The sequence below is a fragment of the Bufo bufo genome, chromosome 2, assembly GCF_905171765.1.
Source record: "Bufo bufo chromosome 2, aBufBuf1.1, whole genome shotgun sequence".
NCBI lineage: Eukaryota > Metazoa > Chordata > Amphibia > Anura > Bufonidae > Bufo > Bufo bufo.
Genome location: NC_053390.1, coordinates 305679052 through 305701342, shown reverse-complemented (window position 1 = coordinate 305701342; position 22291 = coordinate 305679052). Strand labels below are relative to the sequence as shown.

The window sequence follows — 22291 nt, the reverse complement described above, 5'->3', positions numbered from 1 at the left end:
TCGGGTCTTGTCGTCAGCACATTGTTTGAAGAAGTGCCATGCCAGGGAACTCCTTGAAGCTGCCTTTGGGGTGCTCGGTCCCAGATGGCGGGCGGTCAGTAGCAGGCGGGGAATCTCTTGGCGGCGGGTGTTCTGCTTTTGCCCACTGCTCCCTCTTTTGCTACGCTGTTGGTCGGTCTCACCACTGCCTCTTCCTCCGAACTGTGAAAGTCAGTGGCACGACCTTCATTCCATGTGGGGTCTAGGACCTCATCGTCCCCTGCATCGTCTTTCACCCAGTCTTCCTCCCTGACCTCCTGTTCAGTCTGCACACTGCAGAAAGAAGCAGCAGGTTGGCACCTGTGTTTCGTCATCATCAGAGACGTGCTGAGGTGGTATTCCCATGTCCTCATCAGGAAACATAAGTGGTTGTGCGTTAGTGCATTCTATCTCTTCCACCCCTGGGGAAGGGCTAGGTGGATGCCCTGGGAAACCCTGCCAGCAGAGTCTTCAAACAGCATAAGAGACTGCTGCATAACTTGAAGGCTCAGACAGTTCCCTGATATGCATGGGGGTGATGTGACAGACTGATGGGCTTGGTTTTCAGGCGCCATCTGTGTGCTTTCTGCAGAAGACTGGGTGGGAGATAATGTGAACGTGCTGGATCCACTGTCGGCCACCCAATTAACTAATGCCTATACCTGCTCAGGCCTTACCATCCTTAGAACGGGATTGGGCCCCACCAAATATCGCTGTAAATTCTGGCTGCTACTGGGACCTGGGGTAGTTGGTTCACTAGGACGTGTGGCTGTGGCAGAACGGCCACGTCCTCTCCCAGCACCAGAAGGTCCACTAACACCACCACGACCATGTCCGCGTCCCTTACTAGATGTTTTCCTCATTGTTACCGTTCACCACAATAAGAAAAAAATTATTTCGCCCAATGTATTGAATTCAAATTCAGGCCTTTTTTTACAGGCACCTAACACTATCTGGCTATCTATTTATGTACCGTATTACACTAATACAGGCACAGCAGTAACGACAGATTTAGCTGAATATAAATTGTAGGCCTAGTATTTAGGCCCTGGATGACAGGTATCCTTTTACGGACAGAATTAGACTTGGAAATGCACGGTAGCGTGTGAAGTTATTGAGAATGACCCTATCCGACCTTCAATCTAATTACCCTTTTATGGATAGATTTAAACTTGGCCTGATACAGCAGAAAGAAAATATTTAGGGAATTGCTAAGTTGGGAATTGTATTCAACCAGAACAAAAACTGTGCTTTGGCGGACACTAAATGAATTGACCAGCCTCAGCCAATAAACACAGATTTAGCTGAATATAAATTTTAGGCCTATTATTTAGGCGCTGGGTGACAGGTATACGTTTACGGACAGATTAGACTTGGAATGCACGGTAGCGTGTGAAGTTATTGAGGATGACACTATCGCACCTTAAATCTAATATACCCTTTATGGAATCGATTTAAACTTGGCCTGATACAGCAGAAAAAAAAATATTTAGGGAATTGCTAGTTGGGAATTGTATTCAACCCAGAACAAAAACTGTGCCTTCGGCAGACAGCAGACAGTATTACAATTGGCTAGCCACAGCTGAAACACCAGATTTAGGGTACTGCTATTTTGGCAATTGTATTTTACCCCTCAATAAAATAGCAAGCACAGCCAAGCCCCTGATGTAGGATATAGCAAAAAAATAACCACACTATTGATGGTTAAATGGACTTGGTGGCAGCTTGTGCTGGTGTACCACAAGACACAAAATGGCCGCCGATCACCCAAGAAAAAAGTGACATAAAAACGCTGAGCAATTAAATAGCAGCAGTTCAATGATCCACAGCTGTAGATCGATCACTGAATTAAGTGTTTTTGCTGAGTTAATCACTGTCTAATCTCGCCCTAACAGCAGCTGCAAACCTCTCCCTACACTGATCAGAGCAGAGTGGACGTGCGGCGCTACGTGACTCCAGCTTAAATAGAGGCTGGGTCACATGCTGCACTGGCCAATCACAGCCATGCCAATAGTAGGGCCATGGCTTGTGATGGCCTCTTGGGGCAAGTAGTATGACGCTTGTTGATTGGCTGCTTTGCAGCCTTTCAAAAAAGCGCCAAGAAAGCGCCGAAACACCGAACCCGAACCCGGACTTTTTACGAAAATGTTTCGGGTTCGGTCCGTGTCACGGACACCCCAAAATTCGGTACGAACCCGAACTATACAGTTCGGGTTCGCTCATTCCTACCAGGAACCTTTTTAACCCAGGGGTGATCCGCTAACTTGGAATCTAAACAAGAACTAGGAGCTGACACCTGCACCTTAAGAGTAGAGGACATCAATTTTTTTTCTAAACTCAGGTGGGAAGACTTCAGATTCCAGTAGTTAGAGGTTTCTGATCCTGAGGGTGAAACACAGGGCTCTGAGATAGAAGATCTGGCCTGGCAGTGAGATTCCCTGGCTGACCAGTGGACACAATTCTTAGATATGTAAACCAGGGACTTTTGTGCCAAAATGGTGCTGTAAGAATAACTGATTCTCTGTCCTCCCGGATCTTTCTCAATACTCCCAGAATGAAGCAATTGGAGGGAAGGCATACCCTCTCTCTTCTTCTCCAAATTCTGGACTAAAGTATGCACTGAAGATGGTCGGTCTGCTGGATTCAGGGGAAAAAAATCTGTTGATTTGCTATTTAATCTGGATGTGAACAAGTATACTGAAGAAAAGCTCCACTTCCAAACGACGAGGATTTTGATCCTGATATTGTGATCCTTTATGTGAGGGAGAGAGAGCTGGAACACAGCCAGGAGTTCTTTAAATAAGAAGACTCTCCATCAGAGCTATTGACCACTGAGACTGGAGGGGAGTAGAATCTAAGTGAGTCTCCCATTCCTGGGGATTTGCATCCGTAGTGATATTGAGGCTGTGAGAGAGTGGCCACAGAAGTCCCTTGCTCAGATGTTTAAGTAAAGAGGAAAAGTAAAGGGAAATTACTGAGAAAAACCTTGGTACCGAACTCTGGTTCGTTCCAAGGTACCACTTGGAACCGAACCCAAGTTTGGTACTGAGGTTTTTTACAGTAGTAATCCATTCACAAAGTTATTACACAAGTCACGTGAGACTTCGCAAAGTAATAACTTCGGCTCATCTGAGCCAATACATTCTAATACTGTAAGGAGCTCCCACTTCAAACAGTATTACAAACAAAGTTTTATGTGAATTGAATTCGGATGAAGCATCTTGATTCCCTCATCCCTAGTCTGGTTTGATATTTCATAATTTATGTGCCACCCTAGAAAGGAAACCTCCAAAAGCTAGACATGCAGATGCTGAACTGAGACTGCTACTACCAGAAAATCATCTATATATGGAATGAACATAATGTAATCTTATGAACGAGGCCATCTCTGTAACAACTTTTGTAAATACCCTGGAGCTTGAGGAATGCCTAAACGAAGAGATTTGTATTGAAAGGTGTACTCGGGATCCTTGAATCATCACTGCATCGCTCAAAAATATTTGGTAGTCTCTCTGAATAGGATGTAATATGAGTCCTTCTAGGTCTACTGATGCCATCACACAATATTTGAAGAGGAGATTTACTGTGGACTTCAATGTCTACATTATGAAATCTCTAGTAAGGTAGGAAGAAGTTCTTATTTATTTATTTAGGTTTAAGATCACTCAGAAAGGCTAATTGGGTTTCTGACAAATCCCCTCCCTTCATCATCCAACATTAAAACCCCCTTCACCTAGTCCTCCTTAGGGTACTTTCACACTAGCATTTTTGCTGGGATCTGGCAGGGTTCAGCAAAAAACGCTTCCGTTACTGATAATACAACCATCTGCATCCGTTATGAATGGATCCGGTTGTGTTATCTTTAACATAGTCAAGACAAATTCCTTCATTAACTCCATTGAAAGTCAATTGGGAAGGAACCGGTTTCTATTGTGTCAGATTGTGACAGAGAAAACACATCCATCACCATTGACTTACATTGGGGGTCATGCCGGATCCGTCTTGTTCCACATACCAGGACGGAAAGCAAACTGCAGCATGTTGCGGTTTGCTCTCTGTCTGGGAACGCAACTAAGCGGAACGGAATGCATTTTGGAGCATTCAGTTCTGTTCAGTTTTGTCTCTATTGACAATGACAATACATGGTTCTAAGACCTTTTATTATTATTTGATTGGAAGAGCCATTAATTCCATGGTGCTGTACATCAACAAGGGTTTACACATACATAATATAAAAAATACCAATACGATAAGCATGAAACTATTAACAGAGTAGTATAGAGGGAGAGAGGACCCTGCCCGCAAGAGCTTACAATCTACAAGGAAAAGACACAGTAGGTGAGGGTAAAAGCTGCTCATTTAGCTGTGTGATGCCAGTATGCTTATTGCAGGTGGTAGGGCCTTTCCTGAAGAGGTGAGTTTCTTGGTTGCCTTTCAAAGGTTTGGATGTTGGGGGAGAGTTTGATGTGCTGGGGGTGGCAAGATCGAGAGTATGGGGGAGTCATGTGAGAAATCTTGTAGACGATTGCGTAAACAGACGAAAGGAGAACAAAGAACAAGGTCCTTGTGAGGACTGGGGATTACGTGTGGAGATGTCTGGAAAGCAGGCCAGAGATGTAAGAGGGGACATATTGTGGATGACCTTATATGTAGTTGTTAGTATTTAAAACTGATTTCGCAGGGCAATGGAGAGCCAGTGAAGGGATTGGCAGAGGAGAAACCAAGGGAGATGTGGATTAACCAGGTAGCAGAGTTGAGAATAGATTGGAGGGGTGTAAGCGTGCTAGATAGGCGGCCACAGAGGATGTTGCAGTAGTCTAGGAGGGTGTGCATTAGCAATTTTAGTCGACCTAAAGGGTGAGAAAGAAGCGAATATGAAAGAAGTTCTTAAGATGAAAGCGGCAGGTGGGGTAAGGGTTTGGATGTGTGGCTTGAAGGACAGAGCAGAATGACATATGCCATAGTACTCAATGAGCTGTCCCAGGCTGAATGTATAAATGGAGAAAAGTAGGAGGGCCCAGGACAGAGCCTTGAGGGACCCAACAAAGAGGAGGCTTGATGAGGAGGTGGTGTGTGAATGGGAAACGCTGAAAGTTTCTGTTGGTGAGGTAAGAGGAGATCCAGGAGAGGGCCAGGTTTCTTTTGTAGAGGGCATGAGAGTGTTTGTAACAGGAGAGTGCGGTTGACGGTTTCAAAGGCAGAGGAGAGCTCAAGAAGGAAAAGCAAAGGGTAATGACATTTAGCAACAAGCAGAGCATTGGAGACTTTGTTCAGGGCGGTCAGTGGAATGATTGGGGTCTGAAGCCAGATTGTAGCGGATCAAAAAGTGAGTTGGATGGGTGCTCGGTGCTCCAGCTAAATCCACCTGAATCTACTTCCATCCGTGGACACCAGCACCACTACGGGGTAACCTGAGACTCATTATCCCCCCCTGCACACCGGGGAAGTACTTGGACCCCCTCTTTGTGCCTCTGAGAGATTGTGGCCTACCTGAGATGTGGAGCCGCGGTCTGGAGTGCTGACCTTCCTGCCAGACGCTTGCCTGCTGGTCCGCTTTTGGAGGAAAATCCTGGATCTGAGGGACCTGGCGCGGGATTGCTGCCACCAAACTCTGGTGTCTCCTGCTCTTACAAGGGAACCCGCCTCATGCCACCGGACCGCCTCAAGTAAGTCTCCTCATCTGTGGGGGGGACCCCGGACTGGGCCATCCACCTTTGTTGGCCTGTCCCTTGCTCCCTTGTGGACACAGCCCGCCTCTTGCAAGCTTGGCAGCGGATGTTTGCCTGCAGATAGGTGCTCTCATCCTGGGCCCTGACTTGCAGCTCCCTGCTGTGTTTTTTTTTTTTTTAAACCAGTGCCCTCTGTGGGATAAACTGCACCCCTCTCCATTCTCCGCTTGAGGCAACCCAGTTTGGTGACTTTATGACCTTACCTCGTGGGGCAGTGGGTCATCTGGCCTCGAGCTGTGGTGCACATATAAATCACCAGTACCGCTGGTGCACCTGGTGTGGCCTGCACCTTGACACATCTCCTGGTCCCCATACTATGAACTGCTATATTGTAGGGGATAGTGGTGCTGCTCCTTAGGTCCATATTCTCAACCCTCACTGCAGTATACTTTATAGGCCTGGCCTAAATGTTTGTACAAGGAGCTTTTTACATAAGTCCTCACACTCTGCTTTAGGCAATATCACCTGGTCTGATTACGCCCCCCGTCTTCTTACACTTGCAAGACAATTATCCGGACCCCAACCCACCCCTCTGGCGCCTTAATTCTTATTTGCTGTGGCTTGAGGAGCATTTACCGTTCCTTCTCTAAATCGATTGCTCTCTATTGGGATGGGAGACCCTCCCGCACAGTCATCGATGGGTGGTAGCAGGGGTCCGAACGGCGGCACGAAAGTTCATTGCTACCTCATGGAAACTACCTATCACCCCGAATATATCGGAAATAATAACCCTAGTCAACCAATATATCAACATGAATGTATATATGCAGGTTCATATCAGGGAACGCTCCCGAGCATCAAAAAGATGGGAGTTGAGGTGCGCGTCTCCTTATGCGTCCAGTATACCATCGATGGCTTTGTAATGATCTAGGTCCTCTTTGAAACATGACTGGAGTTTTTTTTTTGGTGAGTGGCTTTGTCGAGACATGACTAATGCTTTAACCTTCTGGCTTTTATGCTATAGGGCAGTGATGGTCAACCTGTGGCTCTCCAGTTGTAAAACTAAAACTCCCACCATGCCTTGCTGTAGGGTGATAGCTGTAGACAGTGTGGGCATGCTGGGATTTGTAGTTTTGCAACAGTTAGAGAGCCTCAGGTTGGCCATCCCTGCTATAGGGCATATAGTTAATATTGCACTTTATTTACGGATCACTAGGTTTGCTTGTTTGTTAGCAGTTACTAATTGTTTATTACACATGAAAATGATGCACAAACTTTAAGTATGTAAGATACTCCTTTCTTTGTGTCATTGCTTTATTTAGATTACATCTTAAATGAATGCTCATATGCGTTTATCTGTACTGAAAACCTAATACAAATCTGAAAGTAAAAAATAAATAAAAATTAGTTGGATGAGAAGTGGGAAGACAGTTTGAGATGGACCTGTTGTTGTATGAGTTTTGATCTGAATGGGAGTAGCGAGATGGGGCTATAGCTAAGAGCATGGGTCCATGGAGTGCTTCTTGAGTATGGGCGTGATGGTTGAATGCTTAAAAGAGGAAGGGAAGATGCCAGTGGTTAGCCATACGTTAAAGAGGTGGGTTTGGGCATGGGTATTTATAGTGGTGAGGTGTGATGGGATTGGGTCAAGGGCACAGGTGGCGAGTTGTCACTTGGTGAATAAGGTGGAAAGCTTTTCTTTAGTGATGGTGGTAAACTGGGTTATGTAGGAAGAGCACTGTACCCCCACTGTACTAGGGGTTGTTACTTGAAGCCTTCTCAGATTTCGTCAATTTTATCTTTGAAATATGTAGAGCGTTGAAGGTATTAAAGAGGACCTGTTATCTCTCCTGACATACCTGTTTTAACAGCTACATGCATTCCCGATGTAATAATTCTGGAACATCTATTCTTATGACTGTGTTTTGCCATTCCTTCATTATTTCTACTAGAAGTTATGAATGAATTGCTAGCAGTCTTCATTAAGGTTCAGAAGGTTTTTAACCAGTTGGGGGGAAGGGGTGTACCTGCACAGAATGACAATGGCAGCACTGACTGGATAAAGTGAGACTGTGCAGGGACATCTCCCAACTAGTTAACAACCCTGTTGAGTGTGAGTGTCTGGTGAGTGCGAGTGTCCCTTCAAAAGAGTACAAAAAAATAGTTATGGGAAGCTCACCAAAATAGAGCATGGCCTGCTACCATCCAATAGCTAAACAATAAATATACAAAAAGATGACCAGCTCACAAGAAGTCAATTACATCAAATTTAAAGGGAGTCTGTCCCCTCCATATGGCCATATAAAGTGCTTACATTGCCCTATAGCACACCTAATACATGAATGTAATGGTACCTTTGTCTTTACACTTGCAGAAGCTGGAAAAACGAACTTTTATTGATATGCAAATAAGCACTCGCAAGTGCCCAGGGGCGGCGTTCACTGTGTTGGTGCCCAGGCTGCCCTGCCTTTTTTCATTGTTCCCCCGCCCCAGCCTCTGCATATGCCCGCCCTCCTATTCCCTTGCATCATCCTAAGGTCTGGCCGAGATCCCGCGCCTGCGCACTGCCTCGCCGGGCCGGAGCATGCGCACTGCGATGCCCATTGTTGGCACGGCATCTCTTTAACTACTGCGCATGCTTCGGCTGATTTTGGGGAAGAAACCCATGCGGTTTTGAAACGCGTCTGGCTAGAAAAGTGACTGCACCCCTGTTACAATTGGTGTAATATTTCTATGACCGGGTATGACCGGAAAATTCGCAATTGTGAAGCTAGATTATCATAGTGAAACAACTTGAGGGCTGCGAGCGTCCGGAACCTTGTATTGTGCAGGTGCCCAGTACTGCTAACAACCAGAGATCACACGTGGAACAGTCAGCGTCCGGAAAGCCGCACTGCGCAGGCGCGCAGCGTCATTAGTAATTAGTCATTCGTGGAGCGACCGATACCTGGAGTGTATGCCAACAGACGTCACCGTGTAGACACTAACATCGGGTAAGAAGCGCATAAGCGCTATAAAAAAGAAAACTACCCTTTACACTACAAAGGCGGCGAAGCGACTGGACACGTTAATCCATCACTGTTAATCATTTAACGCACCTATCAGTGTGAATTGAGACACTGGACACTCACATATGCCCCATAGAACATTCCACCATCCTGCTGAAAATACATCAATTAAGAAAATCTAAAGGAAAATAACATAGGGCTGCAGTCCAAATATTATAGATTAAGCTGCGAGAGCTCCGCAACTTAATAGAAAGGAGGGACCGTGACTATAATAATTTTATTGCCATTTTAATTTTATTGCTATCTTAGATATTCATAACTGCCTTTTGATTTTATACTGCTATTTGGTGTGTTCATGTCAGCACACAAGAGTGCATTATCTTTATGTATGATTGGCCAATATCTGGCATAATTTTATAGGTTGGGATTAAATTTGATGTAATTGACTTCTTGTGAGCTGGTCATCTTTTTGTCCCTTTAAAAGAACCTGTCACTGCAAGATGTTGTACAATCTGCATACAGCAGGTTGAAATACGATTCAGTAAAACTTGTAATTTATCTATTTAAATCTCTGCTCTTTTTCTGACATCATTGTTCACAGTGTATGTACATTGAGAATGCTATCAATCGCTCATACTTCCCCCAAGAACAATGAAATCAGAACTAGAAGATAGACCAAAGTTGAACTTTTTGGCTTAAATGCAAAAAGCTTTGTGTGGAGGAAAACTAACACTGCACATCACCCTGAACACACCATCCTCACCCTGAAACATGATGCAGCACCATGCTCCTAAAGGCTTATGACTGGGGCAGAGTGTTACCTTCCAGGCAGGACAACGATCCTAAACATACAAGTACATCTCATAAAATTTAATAAACTGCTCAAAAAAATAAAGGGAACACAAAAATAACACATCCTAGATCTGAATTAATTAAATATTCTTCTGAAATACTTTGTTCTTTACCATAGTTGAATGTGCTGACAACAAAATCACAAAAAAATAAAAAAATGGAAATCAAATTTTTCAACCCATGGAGGTCTGATTTGGAGTCACACTCAAAATTTAAGTGGAAAAACACACTACAGGCTGATCCAACTTTGATGTAATGTCCCTTAAAGAGGACCTTTCACCGATTTTGACCCTATGAACTAACTATACAGACATGTGGAGCGGCGCCCGGTATCTCACTGCACTTACTATTATCCCCGGGCGCCGCTCCGTTCTGCCGCTATGCCTCCGTATCTCCGCTCACTAAGTTATAGTAGGCGGAGATACCAGTCCCTAATTTATGGTAGGCGGAGTCTGCCCTAGCGCTGGCCAATCGCAGCGCAGAGCTCACAGCCTGGGAGGTTATTTTCTCCCAGGCTGTGAGCTCTGCAATGCGATTGGCCAGCGTTAGGGCAGACTCCGCCCTACCATAACTTAGGGGACCGGAGATACCGGAGGACATAGCAGGAGAACGGAGCGGGCGCCCGGGGGAATAATAGTAAGTGCAGAGAGATCCCCGGGCGCCGCTCCACATGTCTGTATAGGTTAGTTCAGGGGGTCAAAATCGGTGAAAGGTCCTCTTTAAAACAAGTCAAAATGAGGCTCAGTAGTGTGTGTGGCCTCCACGTGCCTGTATGACCTCCCTACAACGCCTGTGCATGCTCCTGATGAGGTGGCGGACGGTCTCCTGAGGGATCTCCTCCCAGACCTGGACTAAAGCATCTGCCAACTCCTGACAGTCTGTGGTGCAACGTGACGTTGGTGGATAGAGCGAGACATAATGTCCCAGATGTGCTCAATTGGATTCAGGTCTGGGGAACGGGCGGGCCAGTCCATAGCATCAATGCCTTCGTCTTGCCAGGAACTGCTGACACACTCCAGCCACATGAGGTCTAGCATTGTCTTGGCATTAGGAGGAACCCAGGGCCAACCGCACCAGCATATGGTCTCACAACGGGTCTGAGGATCTCATCTCAGTACCTAATGGCAGTCAGGCTACCTCTGGCGAGCACATGGAGGGCTGTGCGGCCCTCCAAAGAAATTGCCACCCCACACCATTACTGACCCAATGCCAAACCAGTCATGCTGAGGATGTTGCAGGCAGCAGAACGTTCTCCACGGCGTCTCCAGACTCTGTCACGTCTGTCACATGTGCTCAGTGTAAACCTGCTTTCATCTGTGAAGAGCACAGGGCGGCCAGTGGCGAATTTGCCAATCTTGGTGTTCTCTGGCAAATGCCAAACGTCCTGCACGGATGTTGGGCTGTAAGCACAACCCCCACCTGTGGACGTCCAGGCCCTCATATCACCCTCATGGAGTCTGTTTCTGACCGTTTGAGCAGACACATGCACATTTGTGGCCTGCTGGAGGTCATTTTGCAGGGCTCTGGCAGTGCTCCTCCTGTTCCTCCTTGCACAAAGGCGGGAGGTAGCGGTCCTGCTGCTGGGTTGTTGCCCTCCTACGGCCTCCTCCACGTCTCCTGATGTACTGGCCTGTCTCCTGGTAGCGCAAATTCGCCACTGTCACAGATGAAAGCAGGTTCACACTGTGCACATGTGACAGACGGTGACAGAGTCTGGAGACGCCGTGGAGAACGTTCTGCTGCCTGCAACATCCTCCAGCATGACCGGTTTGGCATTGGGTCAGTAATGGTGTGGGGTGGCATTTCTTTGGAGGGCCGCACAGCCCTCCATGTGCTCGCCAGAGGTAGCCCGACTGCCATTAGGTACCAAGATGAGATCCTCAGACCCCTTGTGAGACCATATGCTGGTGCGGTTGGCCCTGGGTTCCTCCTAATGCAAGACATTGCTAGACCTCATGTGGCTGGAGTGTGTCAGCAGTTCCTGCAAGATGAAGGTATTGATGCTATGGACTGGCCCACCCGTTCCCCAGACCTGAATCCAATTGAGCACATCTGGACATCATGTCTCGCTCTATCCACCAACGTCACGTTTGCACCACAGACTGTCCAGGAGTTGGGCAGATGCTTTAGTCCAGGTCCTGGGAGGAGATCCCTCAGGAGACCGTCCGCCACCTCCATCAGGAGCATGCACATGGCATATGTAGGGAGGTCATATAGGCACGTGGAGGCCACACACACTATTGAGCCTCATTTTGACTTGTTTCAAGGACATTACATCAAAGTTGGATCAGCCTGTAGTGTGTTTTTCCACTTTAATTTTGAGTGTGACTCCAAATCCAGACCTCCATGGGTTAAAAATTAGATTTCCATTTTTTTTTGTGTTATTTTGTTGTCAGCACATTCAACTATGTAAAGAACAAAGTATTTCAGAAGAATATTTAATTAATTCAGATCTAGGATGTGTTATTTTTGTGTTCCCTTTATTTTTTTGAGTCAGTGTATAATGCACTCAATACTTGGTTGGGCCTCCTATTGCATGACTTACTGCATCAAAGCAACGTAGCATGGATGCAATCAGCCTGTGGCATTGCTGAGGTATATGGAAGCCCAGGTTGCTTTGACAGCGTCCTTTAGCGAATCTGCATTGTTAGGTCTGGTATCTCTTCCCTTCCTCTTGACAATACTCCATAGATTCTCTATGGAGTTTAGGTCAGTGCGAGTTTGCCGGCCAGATCAAGCACAGTGACCACCGTGGTTATTAAAACCAGGTATTAGCAGTGTGGACAGGTACCAAGTCTGGCTGGAAAATGTCAGCATAGAGAAGCATGAAGCGCTCTATAATTTCCTGTTAGATGGCTGCACCAACTTTGGACTTGATATAACACAGTGAACCTACACCAGCAGATAGATGACTGTGAAACTTCACACAGGACTTCAAGGAACTTGGATTTTGTGCATCTGAACTATTCCTCCACACTCTGGGACCTTTATTTCCAAATGAAATACAAAATGTACTTCATCTGAAAACAGGACTTTGGACTACTGAGCAATAGTCAAGTACCTTTTTTTTTCTTCTAGCCCAGGTAAGACGCTTCAGAAATTGTCTCTGGGTCATGAGTGGCTTGACAGGAGGAGTGTGACTGTTGTAGCCTATGTTCTGGCTATTTCTGTGTGTAGTGGCTCTTGAAGCAGCTGACTCCAAGGGCAGTCCACGCCTTGTGAACCTTACCCCAAATTCTTGAATGGTCTTGTCTTGACAATCCATTCAAGGCTTTTCTACAACAATTTTGCTTCCACTCAACTTTTCTAGTAATGTTTGGATCCAGCTTCTTTAGCAATGACCTTTTGTGTCTTCCCCATGAATTTGTGTTGGTCTATCACATAAACTCCCAATAATAATGCATTTAAGTTTGTGGGTATACCATGAAAAAATTTGGAAATTTCAATGGTATGAATATTTTTCAAGGCACTGTATCAATCTACTCAGCTCCTCCTGACTTCAGATTTCATTGCATATTATGCAATACAGGTCCTCTTTAAGGTAGTGTCTAATTTCTGGGGGGCACCCAGAAATGTATGCTTCCGGGTTTTAGTGGCATCCAGATGCCGTCGTCAGATTTGAAAGTCCACGACCAAGATATTAGACGTGGTTTCTGCTGTATGAAACAGAACATGGCAGCTCCTGATGGCCACCACAGAGAGACAGCTTCTGGGGAAGTATTTTGTGTTGTACTGTGGGATGGTATTTTTGTGCCGCAATAAGGTTATTATGGACCATCTGTTTGTGTTTTCCCCCCTTCTGTCAATTTGGACCCACCTAGCAACATTGGGGCCTCTTAGGATTTATTCCAGGACCACTTTAAGTTCCCAGTCCACCCATGCCTGGGACCCTTTCCCTATAGGTCTCTAAAACAAATATCTCCTACTAGAGACCAAAGAAGAAATTTCCCAACAGCCAGTGTTCTTCAAAGTACTGGGCTGGAAGGCCTTGCATCGCTTTGGTCAATGGAATCCTGCGTTTTCTGGCTTCTCACTGGTGATACGGAAAAAGCCCATTAGATTTCAGCCTAAAATAGGCTGTAAAACTAGCAAATGAGGCGCTCTGAACGCTCTGCCCCCTCCTCCACATGGTTATGACATAACTCCCATCTCCAGAGGTGTATTGCGCCCACTGAGCAACGAAAGGGAGGAAGCTATCTACTACCTTCCAATTCCCATGGATCGAACACGGTCGGGGACCCAGCTGGCGAGGGAATATGGATGCTTGGGCAGAGTAGCAGAATCCTTACCAGCGCTGATTGAGCGACCCAACCTCTAACAGCAGGCTTGCAGGGCTCCGGGGTGTTGGACCCCCGCCGATCAGATATTGATGACCTATCCTTAGGATAGATCATCATTTGTCAGATAACCCCTTTAAATACATCTTTTACCACTATTAAAAACCAGACCTACAAGTTTCAGACATAGTATGACTTGTCCTTAATGATGTTTTATGAGTAAGGACAAATATAAATCGTACGCCTCTAAAACAGGTCACTGTTTTTATTTTCATATTTTATTTAAGCTATGGGTTTAGTGATTAGCACCTCGAAAACTATTTTTTTTTTCTCTTCAGTGATTAAAGGACAAATCACACTATGTCCAAAACGTGTAGGTATGTTTTTTAATTATTGAACAAGATGTTTTTAAGGATTTTCCAATAAAATAGTAAAGCTTTTATAGACTGCTGTATTTTTTTGTTTGTTTTGAATTTGTTAATTCTGGGTACCCCCGCCTGCACCAGGGACCCGGAGCCTTGATAAGGTAAGCCACACTGAGGTAACCTATAAAAAGTTGTAAAGAAATGTGTCCCACTTTTTATGCTACAGGTTTTTTGTTCACAAAGACATGGATTTGGGCTGTTCCTCATCAACATGTGCAACTCCAGTACCTTTCTGGGGATAGTATATACACACCCGCAAACTTCCAGAAGCCCACCAGTTTCACTCAGGCTTCACTAGATGTGGCTAATTCCAGTACTTTGTTGCTCAGGACAACCAGACCATTTTCTAGTCCTCTCCTAAAATCCCTTATGCAGGGAAAAGGGGAAGGAACATGCAATAGTGATGTACTGCTGACCGGAATGTCCTAAAAAAAAATTACGGATTGTTTAAATCACATTTTTATGTTTACCATATTTTTAAAGAACTTTTTCATTTTCTATGTAAAAATCTATTTAAACAAAAACTCTAAAATTTTGTAGTTTTCACACTGAAAACTAATACTAAGTGCCACTTCTTGTCTGTACAGATCACTTTACAGTATGTGATCTGTCATTCTAATCCTGCCTGTTATATCACCTCTGTGGTATAGATAAGAAGACAGATCCACCATTCACAATAGTTGACTGTGAAAGCTCATCTATTCTTCCCTTGTACAATGACCTCTGAACAGGTCACAACATGTCTAGAAAACTCTCCCATAGAAGTCAATGAGCTCCCCTCCTGACCATTGTGTCTATGGTCCATGGGGCTGCTGTAAAGTCATTTTCTTAATGCTTTCTAAACACTGTTAAGAACAGTTCAGGCAAGATGGCCGCCCCCCCCATAACCATGTTCAAGAAAGAGAATATATCTGCAATCAGCAAATAAAAACAGATTGGAAATGCGGGACAGAAATCCCAGCGCAGTACAGGTATGGTGCGCTGATGGGGCGGGTGCAGAAGCTGCGCCCGTCTGATCAGAGGCAGGGGTCCGGCTGTCACTGATAGCCAGACCCCTGCTGTATGCTTCAGCATCGGTAAAAAACACCCGATACCGGCGCATTAACCCTTGCACGGCCGCGGTCAGCTTCCGGGAGAGCCTGTGAAATCCAGCCCCCTGGATCTCACAGGCAAGCAGGCTGTAAGCGTACTACAGTGGTAATAAGTATTGTAATGCATTGTAAAGGCGATCAGACCACCAAAAATTGAAGTCCCAGAGTTGGACAAATTTTTTTTTTTAAAATAAAAAAGCATAATTTTCCCAAAATAAAGTTAAAAAAAAAAATTAAATGAAAAGTAGATACATTAGGTATCGCCACATCCGTATCGACTGGCTCTATAAAAATCTCATGTGACCTAACCCCTCAGATGAACACCGTAAAAAATAAAAATAAAATATAAAACGGTGCTAAAAAATTAATTTTTGGTCACCTTACATCACTAAAAGGGCAACACCAAGCAATCAAAAAGGCCTATGCCCCCCAAAATAGTATCAAACAGTCACCTCATCCCGCAAAAAATGAGCCCCTACCTAAGACAATCGCCAAAAAAATAAAAACTATGTGGCTCTCAGACTATGGAGACACTAAAACATAAAATTTTTTATTTTTTTAATTATATCAGTGTAAAACTTACATAAATAAAAAAATGTATACATATTAGGTATTGCCACTTCCTTAAGAACCTGCTGTATAAAAAAAATATCACATGAACTAACCCCTCAGGTGAACACCGTAAAAATAATACTAATATAAAAACGGTGTCAATTTTTTTTTGTCACCTTGCATCACAAAAAGTCCAATAGCAAGCGATCAGAAAGTCATATGCACCCTAAAACAGTACCAGTCATCTCATACAGCAAAAAATGAGCCCCTACATAAGACATAGAATATGGAGACACAAATTTTTTTTTTTTTTAAATGCTTTATGTAAAACTGAAACATATTTGGTATTGTCACGTCCGTAACCTGCTCTATAAAAATAGCACATGATCTAACCTGTCAGATGAACGTTGTAAATAACAAAAAATAAAAATGGTGCCAAAACAGCTATTTTTGTTACCTTGCCTCACAAAAAGTGTAATATAGAGCAACCAAAAATCATATGTACTCTAAACTAGTACCAACAAATCTGCCACCTTATCCCATAGTTTCCAAAATGAGGTCATGTTTTTGGAGTTTCTACTCTGGGGGTGTATCAGGGGGGGCTTCAAATGGGACATGGCAGCTTAAAATTATCCCAGTTAAATCAGATTTCCAAAAACCATATGGCGTTCCTTTCCTTCTGCGCAATGCTGTCTGCCTGTACAGCAGTTTACGACCACATATGGGGTGTTTCTGTAAACTACAGAATCAGGGCAATAAATAGAGTTTTGTTTAGCTGTTAACCCTTGCATTGTTAGTGGAAAAAAATTGACTAAAATGTAAAATCTGCCAAAAAAGTGAAATTCTGAAATTTCATCGCCATTTTCCATCAATTCTTGTGGCACACCTAAATGGTTAACAAAAATTGTAAAAACAGTTTTGAATACCTTGAGGGGTGTAGTTTCTAAAATGGGTGATTTCTATTATGTAAACCTCACAAAGTGACTTCAGACCTGAACTGGTCCTAAAAAAGTGGGTTTTGGAAATTTTCTGAACAATTTCAAGGTTTGCTTCTAAACTTCTAACGTCCCCAAAAAAATAAAATGGCATTCACAAAATTATCCAAACATGAAGTTGACATATGGGGAATGTAAAGTAATAACTAATTTTTGGAGTTATCACTATCTATGATAAAAGTAGAGAAATTGAAATCTGCTAATTTTTTAAAATTTTTTGGTAAATTTGGTATTTTTTAAAAAATAAAATAAAAAAATTTTACTCAATTTTACCACTATCATGAAGTACAATATGTGATGAGAAAACAATCTCAGAATTGCCTGGATAAGTAAAAGTGTTTTAAAGTTATTACCACATAAAGTGACATGTCAGATTTGCAAAAATTTAAGGTGAAAAGTGGCTCGGTAGTGAAGGGGTTAAGCTGGAGTTCAAACACAATTATTTATTGTATTTACAAAGTGTAAACGTGCACATCAGTAAAACCTCAATATTCCTCCATGGAAATTGCCCAGTCTGGGTTTCACCTCTGATTCATCAGGTGCATCTTTCTCTCCTCCTACATTATTTATTTTTAAATTCTATCCTCTACTTACTCTTGCATTCATATATGTCGTTATATGACCCCCATTGCTGCCTTTTAGACCACATTCAGCAAATGACGAGGATTCCTGTCTTTTACCTCATGCCATCATGTGACTAAATCTACCAGTCAAGGATGGGAAACCTCAACCAGGGGCTCCTAGGTGAAAACTGGTGGGCTTCTCGAAGTTTACTGTGTGCACACTGTGCAACTGCATTATCTTTCTGTGGATATATTGATGAGGAACATCAGAAATCTGTGTTCGTGAATATGAACTGTTAGAAGACCCACTTCAAGTGGGCAGAGGTCACATTTAGTGGACTGAAACAAACATTGCTATTTATACAGGTTTCCTGTCCTGCAGGAGGTCCTCTCCATGGGTACCATTAGAGGTAACAAGGTCTATCCCTGTACCACTGACCATCCATTCTGAGCTTCCTCCATCTTAAGAATAAGGAGACCTGTGCCAATGTTCTATGAATGTCACTCAAGATTACTGAAAAAGGACAGGTCATGTACAGTGACCCTGGCATGATTAACAGAGCTGTCAGAATAAGGCTACTTTCATATCTGCACTTTCCCTTTCCGCTATTGAGATCAGTCATAGGATCTCAATAGCGGGGGAAAAACAATTCTGGTTTGTCCCCATTTATTGTCAATGGGGACAAAACTTAACTAAATGAAAAGGAGTGCACCACAGTGCATTCCGTTCCGTCCCCATCGCGGACAGAATAAGGCTACATGCACACGACTATGTGTTTTGCGGTCCCCCCCCCCCCCCCCTAAAAAAAAATAACAATAAATGATGACATCCGTATGCCATCCGTTTTTGTTTTGCAGATCCATTGTAACAATGCCTAAAACGGACAAGAATAGGACATGTTCTATTTTTTTTTGTGGGGCAACGGATTGGACATACTGATGCGAACAGCACACGGTGCGCTGTCCGCATTTTTTGCGGACCCATTGAAATGAACGGGTCCACATCCTATCCACACACAAAAAAAAACAACGTTCGTGTGCATGACACCTAGCGGTTTTCTGTCCACGATGTGGTGTGGAGGAAGACTGATCCATTGTGACTAACAATGTAAGTTTATGAGGATGGATCCGTTTTCTATTGTGTCTGACTTTCAATGGAGTTCACGACGTATCCGTCAGGGCTATATAAGACATAATACAACTGGATCCATTCAGAACAGATGCAGATGGTTGTATTATCACGACGGATCCAGCAAAAATGCTGGTGCGAAAGTAGCTTACTATAACTAGGGGGGAATAAACCGGGCAGAACTGGTGCTATATATTTAGTGGCCGTCTTGAGTCTCATCTTTGTTTGTGTTGGCAGTAGCGCTTTGGATTGTCACCAAGACACGTGTAACAAACCACTCTAGAGGTTGCTACTTTCTACAGCACTTAAAAGTATAGCTCTGGTTAAACTGAACGGTCAATGTAGAAAACATTTTATCAAATGTGACAAGTGTCGGAGCAGATCTTCCCCCTATACACAACTTAATGTGTCTGTGTCTCCTTCCAACAGGTATCCGGCTGAAATAAACAAATGGGCAATTGAATATGTCAACCAGCAAGGGATTCGCAGCCCATATCCACAGCAATATCTTGAGTGTGCCAAGGATCAATCCTGCGCCTGCCTTTTATGTGATGTCCCAGGGAGTAGCAGTTGACCAAGAGCTTTTCTTCCAAGCTGTTCAGGCTCATCTAGGTTTTTAATAAAATTAGTGTTTTGCTTTTTGTGCTTGTAGAGAATGTGCAACATCCAGTGGGAAGTAATAGAATTTATTGCATATTTACATTACTTTTATGGTATACTCTAGGCAGGTGTATACAGTACAAAAACCCAAAGGCCAAAGCTCAAGGGCTGCATATCTCATGTGGTGATAATTTATATATACGCCAATGTACTACGGGGCTATACTTACAAAATGCTGCAATCACATCTTTCTCAGGAGGCTTTTACACATCTGTAGGGGAAAAGCTTGTGTTTCTTTGTAAGCCACAATGATCTTGGTGCAGGACTTCTGCCTATACTCCTTGCATGGAAAAGGGGACTTTACCAATAAGCACTTAGCAAATACGGGGCTTCTTCAGAAGAGCTTGCATCAAAGCAACTGAAACTACGCCCTCTCAGTTCCTTCTTTTAACCCACCTCAAGCCATTCCAACAGTGTTATGTACAGTATAAAACAAATAATGTGCATCAATATAAAATCAATAATTTAGACAGTTTCACTAACAGAATTTTCTTATACGATGCCGCCACCAAGACTTTCCATTTTACAATATATACTCTTTTTAATATAGAAAGTCTGAAGTGTGTAACTCATCAGATTCCAGTTTTGAACTGGATTTATGTGAAGTACACACATTTTTATTTCACTCCTATAAAAGGTCATGTCATTCTATAAAAAAAGAAACCTTATTCTTAATAGAAATCAGGAATGTTAGCAGCCTTTGACCCAAGTGGACACGTTTTCAGCCCCATGGTTCACAAGCCACTAACACTCCATGAACAGGGTTAAAAAAAAAAAAAATAATAATAATTGTAATTTATGTATAACCACATCTCAAAATATATGACAAAACACATACAGTAACAGACACCAGCATATTCCTAACCAATATTAGTACATCCATTTGTAATACTGGATGACTGAGGAGAGATTAAAACCAAGTAGGCAGGTCAGGGTGCATGATCTGTGCTAAAAACAAACCATCTAGTATACACTGCATGTGGTGCCTCAGACAGGTAAGACATCGCAAATATAAAACTAATGCAGAATTTTATTTTCTGATAATCCACTTCATTTATAATAAAAAATAAAAGGAACACAATTAAAAAAAAAAAAAATAGTAGGGTAAGATGCCACATGTGGCAAAAGGAGAATAAAGTAACCAATTGCCCGACATTTTGACAGGCGCACAGTTACAGAGAGAGATGAGCCTCATTGCACAAACTTTTCAGGAGAGTCCAATGATGAACCAATGATCATCTGAACGATAATCCTCAAAACAGAGTTAGAATTAAAGAATTTGGGAAAAGAAAGGAAAGAGGGGACAAGTAGGCAGACAAGGTTCCAAGGATGGGAGTCTGAATACAGACAGAGTATCATGAATCCTACTGAAGGATACAGTCTCCTTGCCTGAGTGTTTCTTACAAAAGAAACAATTTGCTTGTGAAGGAGCATGGTGAGTAATGCTCCTTCAAACGCCTACACAGTTATAAGAACTTTATCGCCACCTGCCCTGGACAGGCGTATAGCAGCCGAGTGGACAGTCAGGAAAAGCCTCAGACTGGAGTCAGCGTCGTCCTCCCCTATCTCTCACTGGTGTACTCCTGCTGCGACTCCTGCTGTGCCTTTTAGGATCCCTACGTTCTCGCTCACGAGGATGTTCTCTGCTGTGCTCTCTCCTTTTCTCTTTCTCGGCCTCACGTGCCCGCTCTCTGTTTCGCTCGACCTCCTTCTCCCTTTCCTTTGCTCGCTCCTTTCTTTCTTCCTCTTCTAGCTCTTCCTGTTCTTTACGGCGCTTCTCTCTTTCTTTCGCTCGCTCTGCCCTATCTGCTACTTTCTTTACAATCTGCAAGAAGAGATGATGGAAATGTTACACCTTCTCAAGTCAAGCATTCAAACCAAGTTTAACCCCATTGACATACTTCATACCTGATCATCTGTGAGGGGCAACCAATATATACAAGGGGCAGCTTTGGTTTTATGGAATAAGTCATCCAAGAGTTTAGCTGGAGGTTCCTCTTGAACTTTCTCTGCAAATGGAATAAAAAACCAATAAACTCAAAGAAAGTTGAGAAATAGAGGGGACAGTTGCATGTAAGCTACAGAGACCACCAGTGCAAGTACATAAGTAAAGCAGCGCAGAACAACGTGACTACCTTTCTTTTCATTCTTTTTCTCTTTGGACTTTGCATGCTCTTTACGCCGTCTGTCTCTGGAACGTGACCTGGGAGCCTCCCGAATTTTATCTCTATCCCACTCTCGTTCCGATCGAGTACGCTCCCTCCTCTCCATCTCACGCTCCCTCTCAGCCCACTGTTCTCTCACACCACGTTCATGTTCCCGGTGTTCACCGCGTAATGGAGGGGCATATGCGTGCGAATGAGAGTGTGTGTGTTGGTGAGGGGCTCTTCTGGTTTCGTTCAGGTGGTCTCTCTGGAAGAAGACCTCTGTGGAAGTCCAGCTAAAGGGTATGATAATTACAGTAGTATGCTGAAAACAAGGAAAGAGAAGACAAGCCAGAACATGGGGACTAAACATCACCTTTAAAAAATGAACATGTATGGATCTGGAAAGTTTTACCTCATCTTGTTCTGCAAAGTCTACAGATAAGAATTTAGGATTGGATTGGGGCCATCTCACTCCATGCAGAGAATTCCTTGTAGCAACAGCTTCTTCTACTGTAGAATACTAGGGAAACAAGAGAAATTTAGCACAGAGGCACAGAGATGGCATAAAGCCTACACAGAATTGTCTAAAGGCCAAGTACACGTTCATCATTCTAAAGCTGCTGACATGGTATGTCTTTTTCAAATTGCAAATAACATTGAAGGTTATTATTTCTTCCTCGTTTGGCGATAGAGCATGCTAAAGTGTAACTGAAGAAAATGTTGACAAATGCCAAATAAAAAGGAAAACTTAAACAAGGACAAGTGCAACTGATGCTCAGCAGGAAAGTAAGTGAACACTGATGGCAGCATTTCCATTTACACGGCAGTAAGCTGTTTGGCCAATAACTATCCCCCTCAACTCTCACCCACACACACTGAAGAGTGCATAAATTCCAAATACGGAT

The 22291-nt window shown here is 43.6% G+C and overlaps 2 protein-coding genes across 4 annotated transcripts in view; one reads left to right on the top strand and one right to left on the bottom strand.

Moving 5' to 3' along the window:
- LOC120989023 overlaps positions 1 to 19887 on the top strand; it is a 284579-nt gene extending 264692 nt beyond the window's left edge. Inside the window, exons 8-9 of one of the 3 annotated variants that reach the window (XM_040416863.1) lie at positions 14163 to 14197; positions 19009 to 19125. In XM_040416863.1, the coding sequence (XP_040272797.1) occupies positions 14163 to 14169 (7 nt within the window). In that variant the 3' untranslated portion in view covers positions 14170 to 14197; positions 19009 to 19125. Of the gene's footprint in view, positions 1 to 14162; positions 14202 to 19008 lie in introns of all 3 variants that reach the window. The other 2 variants (XM_040416862.1, XM_040416861.1) reach the window with 2 other exon arrangements.
- Positions 19250 to 22291, bottom strand: part of ACIN1 (apoptotic chromatin condensation inducer 1) — a 91532-nt gene continuing 88490 nt past the window's right edge. Inside the window, 5 exon segments of the mRNA XM_040419738.1 lie at positions 19250 to 21064; positions 21148 to 21248; positions 21375 to 21618; positions 21620 to 21679; positions 21799 to 21906. Coding sequence (XP_040275672.1) covers positions 20786 to 21064; positions 21148 to 21248; positions 21375 to 21618; positions 21620 to 21679; positions 21799 to 21906 — 792 coding nt within the window. The 3' untranslated portion in view covers positions 19250 to 20785.